Consider the following 17,679-nt stretch of genomic DNA (forward strand, 5'->3'; position numbering starts at 1 on the left):
CTTAAGCTGCTTTTTAGTCATTTCTTTAAGTAGTCTTCAGGAATAGTTCTCCTGTTTTCTTGAAGGACATTCAAAGCTCTGCCTTTTTCTGTATTTTGTGTCAAGATGATCCAACACTGCTTCGGTAATGTTGATGTCCAGGCTCTGCAGAGGCTGATCTATGACTGACAGTGCTCCATTTTGTGTTTTTATATATTTGCTGAAAATACTTTGTCCTTAATGAGGCTCCACTGTGTTTTACAGACTGACCTGTAAATATTCAAGACAATTTGAACTAAAATTGTCAAATCTGGATTCATTGGTCCATCAGACCTCTCGCTGCTGATTTTCAGTCCAGTCCTTGTGTAATGTGGAATACCTCAGCCTTTCCTCTCTGTTTCCCTCTCTTATGGTTTTTACAGCCACCTTTCCATTAAAACCATGTCTGGTGAGGCTTCTGTGAACTGTGGATGAATCAACTGAAGGGCCGAATGCATCTCTCACGTCTGCTGATTTTTTTCCCTATATCTTAAAGACATAACTTTCAGATGCTGTTCATCAGTGGTTTTTAGTCCATTTCTCTTGTCCTCCCCTTGTCCAGTTTCTTGATTTTTTTTAAGGAAACTTTTTTCTAAGGTTTTTATAGCTCTTTGGGGAATCACCTTGTTGATAAATAAGTACAGTTTTATCCCTGTCAAACTGTGTTATTGTCAGCATTTTTCATATATTCAACTGAAGAAAGGGGAACAAATTCTGTGTTTTTGTGTCAGGCTACTTGTAACAAAGTGTCTCAAGATAGAATATATCTCTGGTTCTTTGCTGAGTTGTCTGTTATATGTAGACAACTCACTGGTTCATCACTTGGTTTAGGCGGCTTTTATGCTTGAATGTTAACAACAAAGAAACACTCGAACGAAAGTCTTGCTCCTTTGAAACGTGTGTGCACTTTCATCAGGTCAGTGTAAGAACTATGCACACTGTTGCTCCGGCACATCAGTGAAGACAAACCCAGTTTTTGAATAATGACTTCAGGAGAAGCCAAATATAAACTATTATACAAATGCAATATAAATACAAAAATCTAACAACAGACACACAAAATATGCACGAATAATCTCAAAGATTGTCACACAAAAGTTTCAGACTGCTATTTTCAACCACCAGGTGTCGCCCCATACCAACAAATAAAAAGAGCCTGGTCGCTTCCCCCAGGTTATTTGACTGTGAATAAAATAAGATCTTCGTATTAAAGCATATTATTATTATTATTATTATTATTATTATTATTATTATTATTATTATTATTATTATTATTATTATTATTATTCGACGTATGCTTTTGAGAAAGATTTCTTTTTAATTATTCTAAGATTTTCTTCATGCTTCTGTGGGAAGATGTGGTTGTCAAGGAGAGGAAAACCGGGGAGACGGCTAAATTATTGATGGATTCCTGCGTTGAGGAGCTTTTTGGAGGGCAGCACTGGGATGGGTGGGGGAGATCCACTCCTGTTCCATTGGTTTCCATAGCACCGCCCTCAGGAGAACTGCAGCTCTCATATGTACTGTTGCTGTTAATATTCGTTTTTTCTTCAAAGTGTTAAAAAACACAAGTTGATATAAAATAGCTTCATTTAGTTTCACATTTCAGCTGATAAATAAAGAGACCGATTGAGCTATAAAGCAGTTCCTTTTCTTCCCCTCACTATTTTTTTTTATTTGCTATTAGACACAGGCTCATTTAGCCTTTATAGCGTCTATATATAAATATATAGACATGGCGTTTGTGGGCATGTTGTGTTTTGCGTGTGGCCTTTATTTGGGCTGAGCAGCTGGCCAGATGTTTGGACGCGGAGCGTTGCTGTCGCTGACCTCGGTGCTGAACGCGACGTCAGATGAACCTGCGCTCACCACAGGAGACACGATACAGCCTCACTCGCTCTTTGATTTATTGAAGCCACTCCAAACGCCCACTCCCGCTTTCTGAACTTTAACTTTTGTTTTGTTGGATTTTTTTTTTTTATTATTTCATATCCATCATTCATTAGCTCTGTTTCTCCCCCCTCTCTCTTTCCTTTTTGGGTGCGAAGAGAGATCCATATCGCTCCACGACGCCGGCTATCAATTTTTTCGCTCGCTTTCGTCGTGATGGCACTTGGCTTGGCTACTGTACGCCAGGCAGGAGATGAGTTGGTGGTGGATGAAGGCGAACTGCTCGCTTGATCCCCCCTTTTTACACCAGGCTCTTTTCGCCTCTGCGCTTTCAGCCTAGCGCTGAGAATTATTCCCGGCTGTTGGATCGTCGCCTTCCTTGTGGGCTCATTTTTTTTCTCGTAATTTCGTTTGTTGTTTTCCTTGCAGCCGCTGCAGTCCAGCCATCCTGCGCTGTAACATGACGCCTGAACAGTAAAACAAATATTGAGAAAACAGGCCTGCATTCAGAAACTGGATATGGAGTCAGTAAAGACGAAAGCAACGGCGGGGGTGAAGGAATTTGCGGGGAAGACCCTGGGTCATATGTACAGGTAAGGACGGGCTCTTCTTTTTGTGGGTAAATCTGGACAACAGCGCGTTTGAAACCGTCTGAGCCCAAAATGCGATTATTTGTATGCTGGATTTTAACAAGGCACGACGTGTGGGTCCAGAGGGCACCCAGCACTGTCTCACAACTTACAGGGATGCTTAGTCACGCCTCTAGAAGAAAATAAGAAAATTCTCTCTCTCTCTCTCTCTCTCTCTCTCTCTCTCTCTCTCTCTCTCTCTCTCTCTGTGTGTGTGTGTGTGTGTGTGTGTGTGTGTGTGTGTGTGTGTGTGTGTGTGTGTGTGTGTGTGTTGCTGGCAAGGGTATGGATGCCACTAGATCCTGATGCAGGGGCCTGCACATGAATCTGATTGGCAGATTAGGTTAAAGAGGACGCGCAGGCCGCGTGAGAAATTTGTGGGACTCCACTCGTGATTTTTAAAGCATTTCACGATGTCGTTATAACCAAATAAAAGGAAATTCTATTCATTTTAATCATTTTAATCTACAGCTATCACTTTGATTAATTCAGCACCTCGATATGTGTGTGTGTCTTTTCTTTAATGTTGATGTTTGGTGATTTAAAAAACCCGTTTTATTTATTTTGTATTTATTTTTGAGTGTTCAGCAGAATAAATGCGTTTTTAGACTTCCCGCTATATTCACATCGGGCCTATTCCCTTGCGAATTCATCTTCTCCGCCTTACATACCCTTGCACCGAGTGCTTGCTCAAATCTGCAGGAGAAATGGAATTAAACCGACTTTCGTTAAACATCAGTGGCTCTCTGTATCCTCTCTGGCTTTACCCCCTGAACCAGGTCTTACGTTTCACCCCAAATACACGCATTTAATTCTAATATTCTGCTGTCCCTTTTATTTAACTTGGAATGTCTTCATTCGTTTGCAGAGACGGAGATTTACATGTTTTGATAACATTTTAGATTTAGACAATTAACTGATTGCGACAAACGCGATTTTCCTGGACAGAAAAAATTAATACATAAAAAAGAAAAGCACGAGGAGTTTGAGGAAAGCCCACAGACGGGTTGTCTGCAGGCTGGAGCTGTTGCTCGGTCCCTGAATGCTAATGAGTGTGAAAGCGAGCTGGGTGCTGCAATGCGGTACAGTCAGGGGCATATTCGACTTAATTCTGCTCTACAAGGGGAACCTTCATTCTCGTTTCCCATTAGAAGCTTTCCCCTCCTATTGGAGCAAATAAAAGCATCAAATTTATTTTTTTAATTCGTTGCAGGAGTCGTCTGACTAAAGCCTCACAGACATGCTGTCCTCAGTGTGAATAAATGCTCTCCATAATGTAAATACATCACAGAGGCCTAAACCTCCCACTACCTCTCTCTCATTATGGTGATTCTACAGGAAATGCTTCCAGGATTTACTTGACTGTTTGACAAGACGTCTCAAACAGTATCCTGGTCTCTCACACACACACACACACACACACACACACACACACACACACACACACACACACACACACACACACACACACATACTCCCAAGCACCCAGCCCCTACTAAAATATTCATGCTAAATGGAAATATTAATGGGCCTCCATGAAAGAAAGAAAAAAATCTGTTGTTTTTATAAATTTGAGAATCTTAATTTCATGTGGTGTTAGTTGGATCCGCAGACAGTGTTATTCTTAAGCGGTAGAAATCAAGATAACTGGACTTTTGTGGTTAGTGAAGAAGTTTCACCTCCCATCCAAGAGAGTCCCAGGTATTTACCCTGTGGACAAAGGGTGGGTTAGATCCTCCTCCAAAGGGACAACCCCATTAGACAATAAATACCTGGGACTCTCCATCAGTTTTCAGAACGAAAAAACCCCCCAAAACTCTTGGATGTGGATGAGGTATGAAATCTCTCCATGAACCTTAAGAAAGAAAGAAAGAATCCCAGTTGGCTTTATTTCAATCGCCTAAGACTGCCATGACCTGGATGAGTGAGGATCCACACAGACAGAGTTATCACCCCCTGGTTGTTGCAGGGTTATAGAAAGGAGGCAGAAAACCGGGGAAGTGATCGAGCTCACGGAGGATGGAAGGCCACGGGAGGCCGCTGAGAAGAAACCCCCGCTGTGCGACTGCAAGTGCTTCGGCCTGCCCCGCCGCTACATTATCGCCATCATGAGCGGCCTGGGCTTCTGCATCTCCTTCGGCATCCGATGCAACCTGGGCGTGGCCATAGTGGGCATGGTCAACAACAGCACGGTTCACCAGAACGGCAAGATCATCATCAAAGAGGTGTGGCAAAGCGAGCGAGCGAGTACACCGTGTACAGACGAGGCACATCATGGCACATGGTTATTAAAACGAGTTTCTCTGCACATGATAAATGAGAAACACATAAAGGCCTTCTATTGCTGGCACACTAGGCCGTGAAATAGCCCCCCTCTAAGTTTAAATGAACCACGGTAGTCATTTCTACAGAGCTTTAGTATACATACATCTGTGTGCAGGGAAAGTAAAAATGCGCCAGAGATGCTCCTGATTTAAATGGCACCAGGCCCCCACAGCTTACACAGGATATTCTTAGGATTAAATAGCATACATTGATGGTTCAATAAGATTTAAGATCAGTAGCGTCACTGTTTCCTGTGTATGGTGTAATAAATTACGTAGAACAGTGTCAGTGTCATGATGTAAAAGCCAGTCTTTTTCTTAAAGGGATATTACATACAAAAGGTGCATTAAAAATGTCTGAATATTTCGAACAATTTCTATAAAACATGTATTTAGTATTCATCCTGACCCCTATATTATACAACTGCATTATCTCAAATTTCGTCCAATATTCGTCTTTACCAAGAAAGCCAAACTGTTACACATAACTAGCTTGCTTTATATTATTTTTTACGGGAAAATTAGGTGCTTTAGTAATCGGATCAATGAAAATCCAGTCGAAATAAACACATGCAGGCCTTTATTAAAAAGGCCCCCGTTTAGATTTATTCTTCGATAGAGTAAATTCGTTCATTTCTTGGTTAATTAGCCACAATAGAGCTCACATGCAACACATGTACGTTTTTCCAAAGCGCATAGGCCACTTGTTCATTTTAACTCTACTGTTTTTGTTTTCCATATTATCTGCCAGAAAGCCAAGTTCAACTGGGATCCAGAGACGGTGGGAATGATTCACGGATCTTTTTTCTGGGGCTATATCGTGACACAAATCCCGGGAGGATATATATCCTCCAGGCTGGCAGCGAACAGGTAGGCGGCACCTCCCCTGAATTACCATAAATACGACACAGCTATATTCAGTCGGCAGATTTTCGTGATTTGGTGTTGGGTATTAAAAGAATTGTTTGAACAATTGGCGTGACTTTCGTTTCCTCTTACTCCCTTTGTCTATTCATTTCTATATTTGCAATTTTTATCAACAGTGGGAAAACAAAAAACCCGTTCAGGCGGGGAGTGGAATAAAATCACCTCCGATTAAAAAGAATAGTAAAACCAAATACAGCCAAAAGCAGGCATAAAAATATCCGTGTCTGAACTGTGAAACGGATGAGCAGCTCACGGTTATATGCAGAGCATCTCTGCACAAAGGGAGCAGACAGTCTGCAGATCTGAAGTGATGCAGAGCTGCAGGGAGGGCACTGGGCTGGCAGGCCTGCAGCTCCTGGTGTCAGGGCTTTCTGCCACCTGTTAATGAGCTCCCTTGGGGGAGCCGGGTCTAATCTGTCGCTCTCTCAGGGCATGGATACCAGACCCGGTCCTGTCGCCAAAGGCTTTAATTCACATGAGCACTGCCAAATGCGTCAGTCATTATAATTACGTTAAACTGCAGAGACTGTATGCTGTCATATCAACAACACGGCACACATTTTAGTGGATGGACGTTGATATGGTACCAAACATTTCTCATCCAATCATTTTGCTCAAATAAAACGGAAAATTGTTTTTTTTTTAAATGATATTTTTGTGATATTTTTATTTAGGGCCCGCGACTTTTACAATCGTATCTCCCTGCAGTCCGTTTGTGTGATTGACACGAGGATGTAAGCGAATCAATCGGTCTCGTGCTCAACACTAGTCTCCACCGGATTAGGGCTTGTCCCCCCACGTGCGGAGGAGAGGGGCGGGGGAGTGTGGGACGTGACAAAAATGAGAAATAGCTGTGTGTTCGGCCTTGCTCTGCTTGCTCACCTGCTCCCTCCTAAAAATAAAGATGGAAAAATATGGCCTATCTATAAAATAAAAATAAAATAAAATAGCGATAATAAAAGCATTCCTGTTTCTACAACCTTCCATGTAAGCTTTCAGAATAAGCAGTGCTAGGGCTAAATTTAACAGCCTGATGAATAATTAGCCTGCATGAATCTTTTCTCCCCCGAGTTATAATGCAGAGCAGTCATCGGTTAATTGTCCTCTTCGCTCTCGGTCAGCGTCAAAACTAAAATTAAACGCCATTCTTCAGGAGAAACACGTCTCGAGCTGTACGAAAGCGAAAACGGTTGCTAAGCGACACGTGACGTGGTCATTTACGGGGTGTTGCTACTTCAAATATTCATTTACATGACGTCAAAGAGCGCGTGTAAGGCAGAGCCAATCAAATCCGAGGACCGGCGAACAGCCCTGCATCCTCCTCAGGTGCAGTGATGGTTTAAAGCTGAAATGGAAGGTTTCGGCTTTTTCCAGCAAAACAAAGTAAAAACAAAGAGATTTAAAATTACCATTGGAAGTAACACATACTATTTTTTGTTTGTTTTATGGATTTGCTTTACTATGAGTGTCTGGAAAAAACCGGGCAATGTTCACCCAAAAAGCACGCTGTCGACTGTTGTGATACTTGATTAATAAAATGTGTTGCCATACGTTCAGCACAGTTAATAATGAGGCGATTTGCTATGATTGAAATTTAAAACGCTGGTCATTGTGATATTTTCAGGGTATTTGGTGCAGCCATCGTCCTCACCTCCACTCTCAACATGTTCATTCCCTCGGCTGCCCGAGTCCACTATGGGTGTGTCATATTTGTCAGGATATTACAAGGACTGGTGGAGGTAAGACACTGTCAGAGGTGCGTCACAGCAGTCTATGTTTTATTTTATGTTATTTTATTTTATTTTTATTGTGTGCATGAATAAAAAAATCAGCAATGAATTTATTCTCTCACTTTATTCGCTCACTGTATAATTTTAGTTCCCGAGAGAATAAAGAGTATGGCGTGCAGTTCAATAAAATGCGAGATGCACTGTATTGATCCAGTCCACTCCAACTGGTTCCATGGCTTTGTCCAGCTCATTTTTCTTTCCTTTATTGTGCCTTTTTGTGCCTGAATACAAACAACAGTAAAGTGATCCTGCAGAGATGGATAATGGGGAAAATGTTGATTTGCAGAGGGATATCAATCCTCCTGGCTTTGTAGTGAAATTAGACACTCATGTTGATGAAATATACCTATTGGAGTAAAAAACATGGAGGGCTTATAATGCAGTTCTCACATGGGCTATAAAGTCTGTTGCGATAGATATAAACATACAAAGATACAGCTTTTCCTGGACATATAAACACGTGGTAATGTACACAGTTAATTTCCTTAAAGACCAGCAGGCCCTACTGTAAGGAAGCCTGCAGACTGGATTTAAAATCAGTGAAGTTTGTTCAAATTAGAGGCTGATTAGCATTTAATGTCTGCAGGCCTGTTTTGCTTCTTGAACAGCTCATCAGGTCATCACGGTGCTGAGCTGTTTGTTCATGGTAATTACAAGGGCGAAAATGTTAATTTTGATTACTTATGACATGTCTATTGGTTCAGATTCAAGTCTAACTGGGTATTCCAGATGGACGTTTAACACATCCTAAACCTGAAAATATCTGTATTCATATACATATAATAATACATCTGTATAATAATTTAATTATGCTTTGGTCTAGAAATCCTGAAAGCCTTTCCTGTTATAATAGTATTCATACAGTAGCCTACAAAACAAGTGCAAGCTAATGAAAGTACATGCTCTGCAATTGTGCCATTGTTCAAATTTTGCAATATTTTTCACACAGACCATATAGATTGGCTACATTTATATAATCCCTCTGGCCTCTGGGAGACAAGAGTACATGCATCTCTATAACAACAATAGCTTAGAAGAACAGGCCAAAGTGCAGAGAGTTTCACTGATGATTATTGTTTTACTGTAACAAATGAAAACAGACTGTTCCTTGTGGTTGGTTTTAGGGAGTGACCTACCCAGCCTGTCATGGGATCTGGAGTAAATGGGCGCCGCCATTAGAAAGGAGTCGTCTGGCCACCCTCTCATTCTGTGGTAAATACTTTTGTTTCTGTTTCTCCTTCTAGATACAGATATGATTTGTTAAACTTTACTTTACCTTGATGATGTCTGTCCTTGCAAGCACTGAATCGCTTTCTCCTTGCCAGGCTCCTATGCTGGTGCTGTGATTGCGATGCCTCTGGCTGGGGTCTTGGTTCAGTATACAGGATGGTCCTCAGTGTTCTATGTCTACGGTAAGACTGTAAGACTCAGTGAGGGACTGCATGGGATAGGCATGCATATTGATACAAAAAGAACTGGAGATAAATTTTTATATATGAAAAATACATGTAGGTTATAAATGTAACTGTTTTTAAGCTTGGCGAAAAACTAAGAGACTTCAGTGAAAGTCAAATGGATTTAGCCAGGCAGACTATGTATTGATTTTTCCCCCCCTGATGTTTTGGTGTGTCAATAAATAACCCCCATGTCTTTCTCTGTGGACTGGATACAGTTAGCTTTCCTGTCTGGCTTTTATTCTCTCAGGCATTTTAGAAAGATCAGGCTGCCAGAGTCTCTGCATGTGCTTACTGCTGAGGTCAAAATTAGTTGCAATGCTTCTTCTGTACACCTTCTGACTTGTAATTTGTCCATACAAACAGGATGCTTTGGCATCTTCTGGTATATGTTCTGGATCTTGGTGTCTTATGAGAGCCCTGCTGAACATCCAACCATCACTGATGAGGAACGCTGCTACATTGAGGAGAGCATTGGAGAGAGTGCCAAGCTAACGGGACCTGCAGAGGTGAGGGGACACCAAAAACGTCAAAAACCTGGGCTTAAGTAACCTCACAAAATACCCCGTTTTTAGCCCATTTTTATTTATTTATTTTTTTGTAAGAAGCATTACAAAAATATGAACACAGTTCCAGAAACTGTCAGTCAGGCAAAGCTCTTTACCTTCATGTGAACACAACCATCATTTTTCTTAATCTTTTCCAGAAATTCAAGACACCCTGGAGGAAGTTCTTCACCTCTATGCCTGTCTATGCAATTATTGTGGCCAACTTCTGCAGGAGCTGGACATTTTACCTGCTGCTGATTAGCCAGCCTGCATATTTTGAAGAAGTGTTTGGTTTTGAGATAAGCAAGGTGAGCTTACAAAAAATGTCACAAGACAACCAAAAAAAGAAAAAAAAAGAATAGAGACATGAAAGATTAAAGTCGTAAAGAAAACCCCTCACCACTCAGATTCAGTCTGTTTAAAGCTGAGAGTGACGCTTTGCTCTTGGACAGATTCATTGATTTATTATGAGAATCAGTGTGAGTGCAGCTGGTGGCCAATAGTTCTCTCTCATGAACTGATACACATCATAACAAAGTGATGCAATATACATTTCCACTATATATCCATGCTTATCTTTTAAGGCCTGTGTGAACTTTTTCAGCTGATGGAATAAAAAAACACATCAAAGCAACTGTAACTTCAACAGGTTTAAATTTAAAAAACAAAATGCACTGTAGTTATTTTATATATTGCACAGAATCTCTTAGAGCAAGGATGTCAAGGTCATTTTACATTAAGGGCCACAAACAATCCACTTTAATCTTAAATGGGCCTGGTGAGTGAAACGTTTAATTATGTGGGGATTAAATTACATATTTAATCCCTGCGATATATTAATATGAGATAAAGAAGTGCAATTTCAACAGGATGTGTCAGTTTTTCTACATGATATTGTAGGTCAGTGCCGGGAATGTCCTGTAGTTTTAAAACATTGTTTTTTTGTCAATTGATGAAAATTTTACTTGTTTTTAACTGAAATTTCTATATTAGACAGTAAACAACTAGAACTTTTCAGTAATTTAATTGTTTATCTTTTAATTAACTACTTTGGTGTAGCATGAATGGCTGTGGGGAGGTCTTTATCAACAGAAAAAGGTGTAAAATGTAGAAATATACAGTAAAAATTCCAAAGATTTATGCCATTCATCTTATTTTAGTGACTTTCAAATCAGAAATTTGTTATTTGCTCTATAAGACCAATATATGCTCAAAGTGTGTTTGAGTTTGATCCTTATTAGCTGCTCATTCCCTCAAACATTCATTTGACAAAGTATGAAAATGCATTAAAAACAGGGATATTTTCTATTTTCTGCTCAGCTACTTTGAATAAGTGAGAAAATACGAATAATGAAAAATATAGAATGTCCTAAATTGTAGAGCCTTTTAAAAATTAATGGAGAAACATCTTCAAAAGTATAAATCTTCATCTATTATACTGGCATTCAGCTGTGCATCTAATTTTATTGATTTTCTGTATGGGACTTTAGGTCGGTGCACTATCTGCCCTCCCCCACTTGGTGATGACCATCATTGTGCCCATTGGTGGCCAGCTGGCCGACTACCTGCGCAGCAAGAACATCCTGACAACTACCACTGTCAGGAAAATCATGAACTGCGGAGGTGAGAAGTCTGAACCGAGGATGAAATCAAAAATTTCCACACCTCTCTTTGCACGGCTGCAGGGTGTTATTTTGATGGTGTCAGATCCATAGTGTTGTTTTTAAGGTGCTCTTAACGGCCAGCTGGGCTGCAGAGATGGTTTTGTTTATATTTTTTGGTAAAAATCTATCTGCTCAATACTTCAGTACACGGGTTGACTCACTGATTGTGACTGTGCATTGATTTCATATCTGACACTTGTGTAATTGAGTGCAGATCATGTATCACGCTTAATTCAATTGGCACCACAATGACCAACTGCCCGTGGGCTTTGTCTGTGCTTGTGTGTGTGACACTACTGTCTCTCCCTGCCAGGATTTGGCATGGAGGCCACATTGCTACTGGTGGTAGGATATTCCCACAGCAAAGGGGTGGCGATCTCCTTCCTCGTGCTTGCAGTGGGCTTCAGTGGATTTGCTATATCAGGTTAGTAGGCGTAAAAAGATCAGAATATATGTGGTATGAAACAAGATGTAAATTAAAAGTGATTAAATAATGTCATCACTGTTTAGATTTAGCTTTATTTCATTTAATGTTTAATGATTTGGGGCTTCAGTGAAAAGGATAACAAGCTAGACAAAGAATAAATATACTTGTAAGCAACACTTGGTGCTACTGCACTGCTTTTTGAGACAATTTATAAAATGACCCAGAGCTTACAAAGAAAGTGTGCACTTTTTTAACATTAATACAGCAGCAATCAGCTGCCCTTTATGGACAAAGTATTGGGCCAAGCCTCTTAATCCTTCAATTCAGGTATTTTTATTTGTTTATCCTTTATGTAATCAGAAAGTCCTTTCAGATTAGCATCTCTTTTTTTTTAGGGGAGTCCTGCCCAAGAAGGCCCACCATTACAATGTTACACTGTTTCAAATTAATAATAAAACATAACATCAATATACATAAAACAAGTCATAGTCAAAATAATACAAGGACAAGCTGGAGAATGCTCTGAACTCACATAGGGCGACAAAATCATTCCACTTCAATGTGCTCTGACGGTCATTCTATGACCAAGGTGCAAAACAAGAGAGCGCTGTTCTACCCAGTTCAGACAAATGCAACCCAGTTACCACAGGAGTGGTCCTCTTCAGTCCTCTTTACAAGTGAACGACTGGGTCATTCTGAAGTGCTCAGTGCACAGTACTGTAATATAACGTTACCACAGCAAAAAGGCAGTTTATGAAATTTCTTCCCTCCTAGTTCTTCTATGAACAACTGTTAAGTGGGATTATTGCAAAGTGGAAGTATTTAGGAACCACAGCAACTGAGCCACAAAGTGTCAGACCACGTAAAGTTACAGAGTGGTGTTGACACTCTAGTAGGCGCTCTTTTGAGGCACATCATCAAGCCCAACCGATGTTCAAGGGGGTGTTAATTATATTAATAATAAAAGCCAATATTACGTATTTGCCACCTTGCCACCATATTGTATCAACATTTTTAACGGCAAATAAAAATAAAATCCTAAAGAAGAGATGAGAGAAAAACCCTTTGATCACTCAGCAAGGACACAACAAACACCTAACTCAAGCTTAATCGGGCAGAATGCAAAAGAGTGATTAATGACTTGCTTTGATAACAGACGGCATATATTTTAAAACTACATTGTTGGGTTATCTTAGTGAGGACTCATAAATAACTACACATAACAGTTGTTAGGAAACTCCTGTAACAAAAATAAATAGCAGCCGAACAAATATATATATGCCTAATATCAGTCTAGATACTGCTATGTATGATGTTAAAGGCAGCTCGGTACTTTTTGTCTATATAATATATGTACAGTAAGGATTTGATGGAGCCATTGCATGCTCAGCAGAGATCATAGTGACACTCCCTCTGTGCGTGTTGTATTACAATTTATGTGCCTTTGTTTCCATTCAGGTCAGTTTCAGAGTCTGCTCTTTGTTTCACCTCAATCTCAAATTTGAATTTTGTCCGAAATAATTGTCATTCAGTTTGTTTTTAAGACTACCATAGGCTGGCAGTTGTGGCTTTGAGTTTTTCAGAATCAGAATCAGAATCCTCTATTGATCCCTAGGGGAAATTATTTTTTGTTACAGTGCCTTTTGGACTTTATTTACAACTTCTTGGTTGAATGAGGCATAAAATAAGACGACGTGTGACAGATGTGCTGATTTGTTTTGGTATTAAATGCTGTTGCTCTGTGTTCTATATTTGATGCTAGAGCTAGAAGACTAGCATACCACAATGAGTAGAACCAGGAGAAACAGCGAGTGTGGCTTTCTCCAGCGTTTTAAAAATAAAACAAGCATTTATGAAGCTAATTAACACATCATATCGTGTCTATTTAATTCATAATAAATAAAAGTGTTTATTTATTATTTCTTAGCTAAGTACAGACTTCAAGTTGGATATTTGGACAAAAAGACTATAAAAATGACCTTTTTCCATGGAAATTATCCATAATTAGAAAGCTGTGGAGAGTAAAAGTAGAAATTTAATTTCATTAATGATCCTAAACCTTTAGGCCAGCTATTCATTCAACAGCTGTTGTCATGTTTATGCTCAGTTATAGAAGCTGCAGATATCTGTGACTACGTGCAAAATCAGTTTCTTGCTGGTGTTCTCCAGCTTTCTCCAAGAGTGTTTAATAATTCAGTGCTAGCTGTCTCGGGAGACTTGCCAGGCAGGCGGCGTGCAGCAGCTCACGAGGACACTTACTCATTCAGCTAGTCAGAGTGGGGGAGGAGGTCGTGTGGCGAGTTGGTGCCTATTTCTGCAACAAGATGGTCACCATTTGTGCTACTTTTATCTGTAACTGTGTCATGCATCAGTTGCCTTTTATACTTTACTCATAGCATTTGCCCTTTCTGTATCAAACTGGCCTTTAAATTATGTTAACCAGGCTTGTAGCTCACAAAGATAAAATCTTTTGTTGTTGTTTTGCTGTCAGGCTTCAATGTCAATCACCTGGATATTGCTCCGCGTTATGCCAGTATCCTAATGGGCATCTCTAATGGTGTGGGCACCTTATCTGGCATGGTGTGCCCGCTGATTGTTGGTGCTATGACAAAGCACAAGGTAAGGGCTTTTCCTCCAAATGTGACAGAATCATGAAAATCATACATTTCAAATGTGTGCAAAAATTAACAAATAACTCTGAAGTTTACTTTAATTTTCCCTGCTTGACATTAAAAAGCATACAGCATACCTTTCATTAATGGTTTCTGGCAACATTTGCATAAACAGTTAAAGAAATAACAGCATGTTATACATTTGCTGTAAAAGTACAGAGAAATTATACTTCACCCAGACATTTACAAATTCAATTCAATTCAGTTTTATTTATACATGAACAAAATCGCACTACAGTTACCTCGAGGCGTTTTGTCTTCTAAGGTAAAGAAAATAACAATAAGAGAGAAATGGCCTAAATCTGCATGCAGTGACCTTGTAGTTTTTTTCACGTAGCTATATGAGTATACTATATATGTATTACTATATATGAGTAAACTCTAGAAATGTCTTGATTATCTATTATTTATTTAAATAAATAAGACTAAGACCATCCCTCTGGGAGCTAGCCCACAAAAGTATAACTTGCTTTTACTTGTACTTCTCGGTAGCAAGTATTGTTTTCTACATGGACTGATGTCATTTCTACACATAATTTGATGTGTGCAGCCACAGATTTACAAAGTAGACACCTTTTAAATATTTCTCCAATACTCTGCTCCAAGGTCACAAATAATAAACAGGCAAATTGTTGGTATGATCAGCGTATTTATGAAAACACTATTTTTTTTCTTCCCTCTTCAGACCAGAGAGGAGTGGCAGTATGTATTCCTCATAGCCTCCTTGGTGCATTATGGAGGCGTGATCTTCTACGGCCTTTTTGCATCAGGAGAAAAACAGCCGTGGGCTGACCCGGAACTGACCAGTGAGGAGAAGTGTGGCTTCATTGATGAGGACGAGCTGGCAGAAGAAACAGGTGACATCACTCAGAGCTACGGTGCTTTCGGAGGGCCAGCCAAGACATATGGTGCAACCACACAGGTGAATGGAGGCTGGGCTGCCAGCTGGGAGAAGACAGAGGAGTATGTCCAGGAAGAAGCACAGGGAGGAGGCTATGGATACAGGCAGGATGAGGGATACTCCTAAACCAAACACGCACTCACTGATATATGAGTAGGTTTATTTTCCTGAGTGTCAGATTTAGTCTTAAAATGATCTACAAATGATAAACAAGAAAACCTACAATCCGTTGTCGTATTGATTGCACAAATTCTAAAGAAAACAAATAAAAAATGTAAAAAAAAAAAAAAAAGATCAACTCAATGTTAAAATGAGATCATATAAATAACTAAAGCTATTTGATTAATAGAGGTGTAACACATATCAAATTGGCAGTCTGTTAACGTATTATTATGCATATTAATGATAGATATATTTATTTGGAGTCCAACTGTGTATAAACATGAACATTTTCATCCCATCAGCTAAGGTTTCCTGACCACACTGAAGCCTGTAGAAGTACATAGAAGCTGACCCTTATTAATCAAATGAACAAGTACAGTACAATGTCCTCCAAGCCAGCCATCTCAGTGTGTGAATATGTCACTGCACAATATTGTAAACAGAAACTAGACACTCTCTTGGTATAGATCGTACTCTCTCTCTCCTGAATGCACTCGCAGTCGTGTGTCCTTTTTAATGCACATTACTTTTGATTTCTCATCACCAGCCTCTGTGTGTCTTGGACATGGAAGCGACCTGGTGTGGAGGCTTGTAAAGCGGCATTGTAACTTGTGATGCTCATTTAGTTACACATGCAAACGATAAAAAAAGAAGTGTCCTATCTGTAATTCCTTTTGTGACCCTGTACTGCTGCAGTTGAGCGTTTTTTTGTGTGTGTTTGCAGCCCAACACATCTTAGCAGTGTAGTGAAGGAATTAAGCCGCTCCCATTGTAATACTCAGCATCACCGTCATGCCACTTAGAATGTAACTGTACCAATGCATTGTTTTAAAGATTTATCTAAAATAAAACATATATGAAAGAAATATTGTATGAATTCAGATATAGCTGGATCACAATAGTTATTGTCATATAAGACCTTATCAAGGGTTTGTGCAATGGAAAGTCTTTGGGGACCAACCAAAACAAGTATGAGAGCCTTACTATTATAGACCTGCAAAATTAATATTATTTAAAAAGAGAAGAATAAATAATAATAAGAGATATTTAGAAATTTTAACAAACGGATGCATGAGGACATTTGAATGCATCATATTAAAAACTCCTGAAAGATTCATGTTTCCTCACAGCATCTATTAAGATTTTAACACAGAGGTTTAATCAGATTTGACTGACAGTAACTAAGCAATCCTTCACTACATAAATGTTGTAATGTTGCCCTTTTGTTCCCCAGCTGAACCCCGCACACATAAATCCGTCATCTTACAAGAGTGAGAAAAATGCAGGTGTTCAAAGCAAGAGGTAAAAATTGTTTACAAACATTCCCCCCAAAAAGTATTTGTATGTTAACATACAGTATATTTTCACCTTTCATGAGATTCAGCAAAACGGGAGATTTCTATTTATATGGATGGAAAACCAAAAGCAGCACTACAGAAAGGAGGCAGTTTATGCACTGATAAACAGTGTGGACGTCTGACTTATCGAAAGTGTTTTAGAGTCAGAATTAGACAGAAATGCAAGACAACCCAGAACCATCTGTTTGTCCTCAGTCTGCACTCACACTGACGAGATCTGAAGGGGGTACATTTTCTTTATTTTGTCTCAAGTTGGCACTTCACAGTGTAGATGTGTGTGGCTGTGTATTTATGCATGGAACAAAGTGAAATGTGTAGTGTGTCCTTTTTTAACGTTTCTTTTTTCTTCCAAAGTTTTTCGTCTTCGTCTCTGAAACTGTTACTGTTGCTTCAATTTCTTTGCACAATTTACCAAAGGTGAAAAGCTGAGCTGGGTTTTAGCTGGAAGTCAAACATTTTTAAGGTAGTACAGACCATCAGCAGTGAGGTTCCAGCATATTGGACCTTCAGTGTGCAGGTGGCACCAAACATTACTCAGTGTACAAAGCAATAAATCCATAGTAACAGTTCTGGTCAGCCATCATGAACACTCATTGTGTAACTGTTTTTTTTTTAAAAAAAAGGCATTTGTTAAACATGTCGTGTTTTTTGTGATAACAAATGTAGAAAACAAACACTTGTAAAGAAAAATATGTAAAAAAAAATTACATTTATAAAATATTGTACTAGAGTCCAACGCAAACGTCTTTGACAACACGAAAAGTCTAAGGAGTTTGTGAAGGGGCTGCTCACCAGATGAGAATGATAAACTGAGCTCTGCCTGAGTGGCAAATGCTCTTCCTCTTCTTCTTCTTCATGTTTCTGATTTTGTTTTGCCGTGGTCCACACTGACTTTGTGCTGTCGTTGTTCTTTCA

General features: G+C 39.5%; 1 protein-coding gene across 1 annotated transcript; it reads left to right on the forward strand.

Moving 5' to 3' along the window:
• Positions 1–1,864: 1,864 nt before the first annotated feature.
• On the forward strand, positions 1,865–15,547 carry slc17a6b (solute carrier family 17 member 6b). Its single transcript, XM_085455325.1, has 12 exons — positions 1,865–2,501; positions 4,507–4,762; positions 5,613–5,731; positions 7,413–7,527; positions 8,703–8,790; positions 8,904–8,990; positions 9,399–9,541; positions 9,739–9,888; positions 11,071–11,203; positions 11,558–11,668; positions 14,163–14,290; positions 15,029–15,547. Exons 1-12 carry the CDS (start codon positions 2,428–2,430, stop codon positions 15,368–15,370), a joined length of 1,746 nt encoding a protein of 581 aa, XP_085311451.1. The 5' UTR covers positions 1,865–2,427; the 3' UTR covers positions 15,371–15,547.
• The last annotated feature ends 2,132 nt before the right edge of the window (positions 15,548–17,679 follow it).

This window comes from Copadichromis virginalis, linkage group LG1, assembly GCF_057382275.1.
Source record: "Copadichromis virginalis isolate Kocher_CV1m ecotype Utaka linkage group LG1, C_Virginalis_male_GT1.1, whole genome shotgun sequence".
NCBI lineage: Eukaryota > Metazoa > Chordata > Actinopteri > Cichliformes > Cichlidae > Copadichromis > Copadichromis virginalis.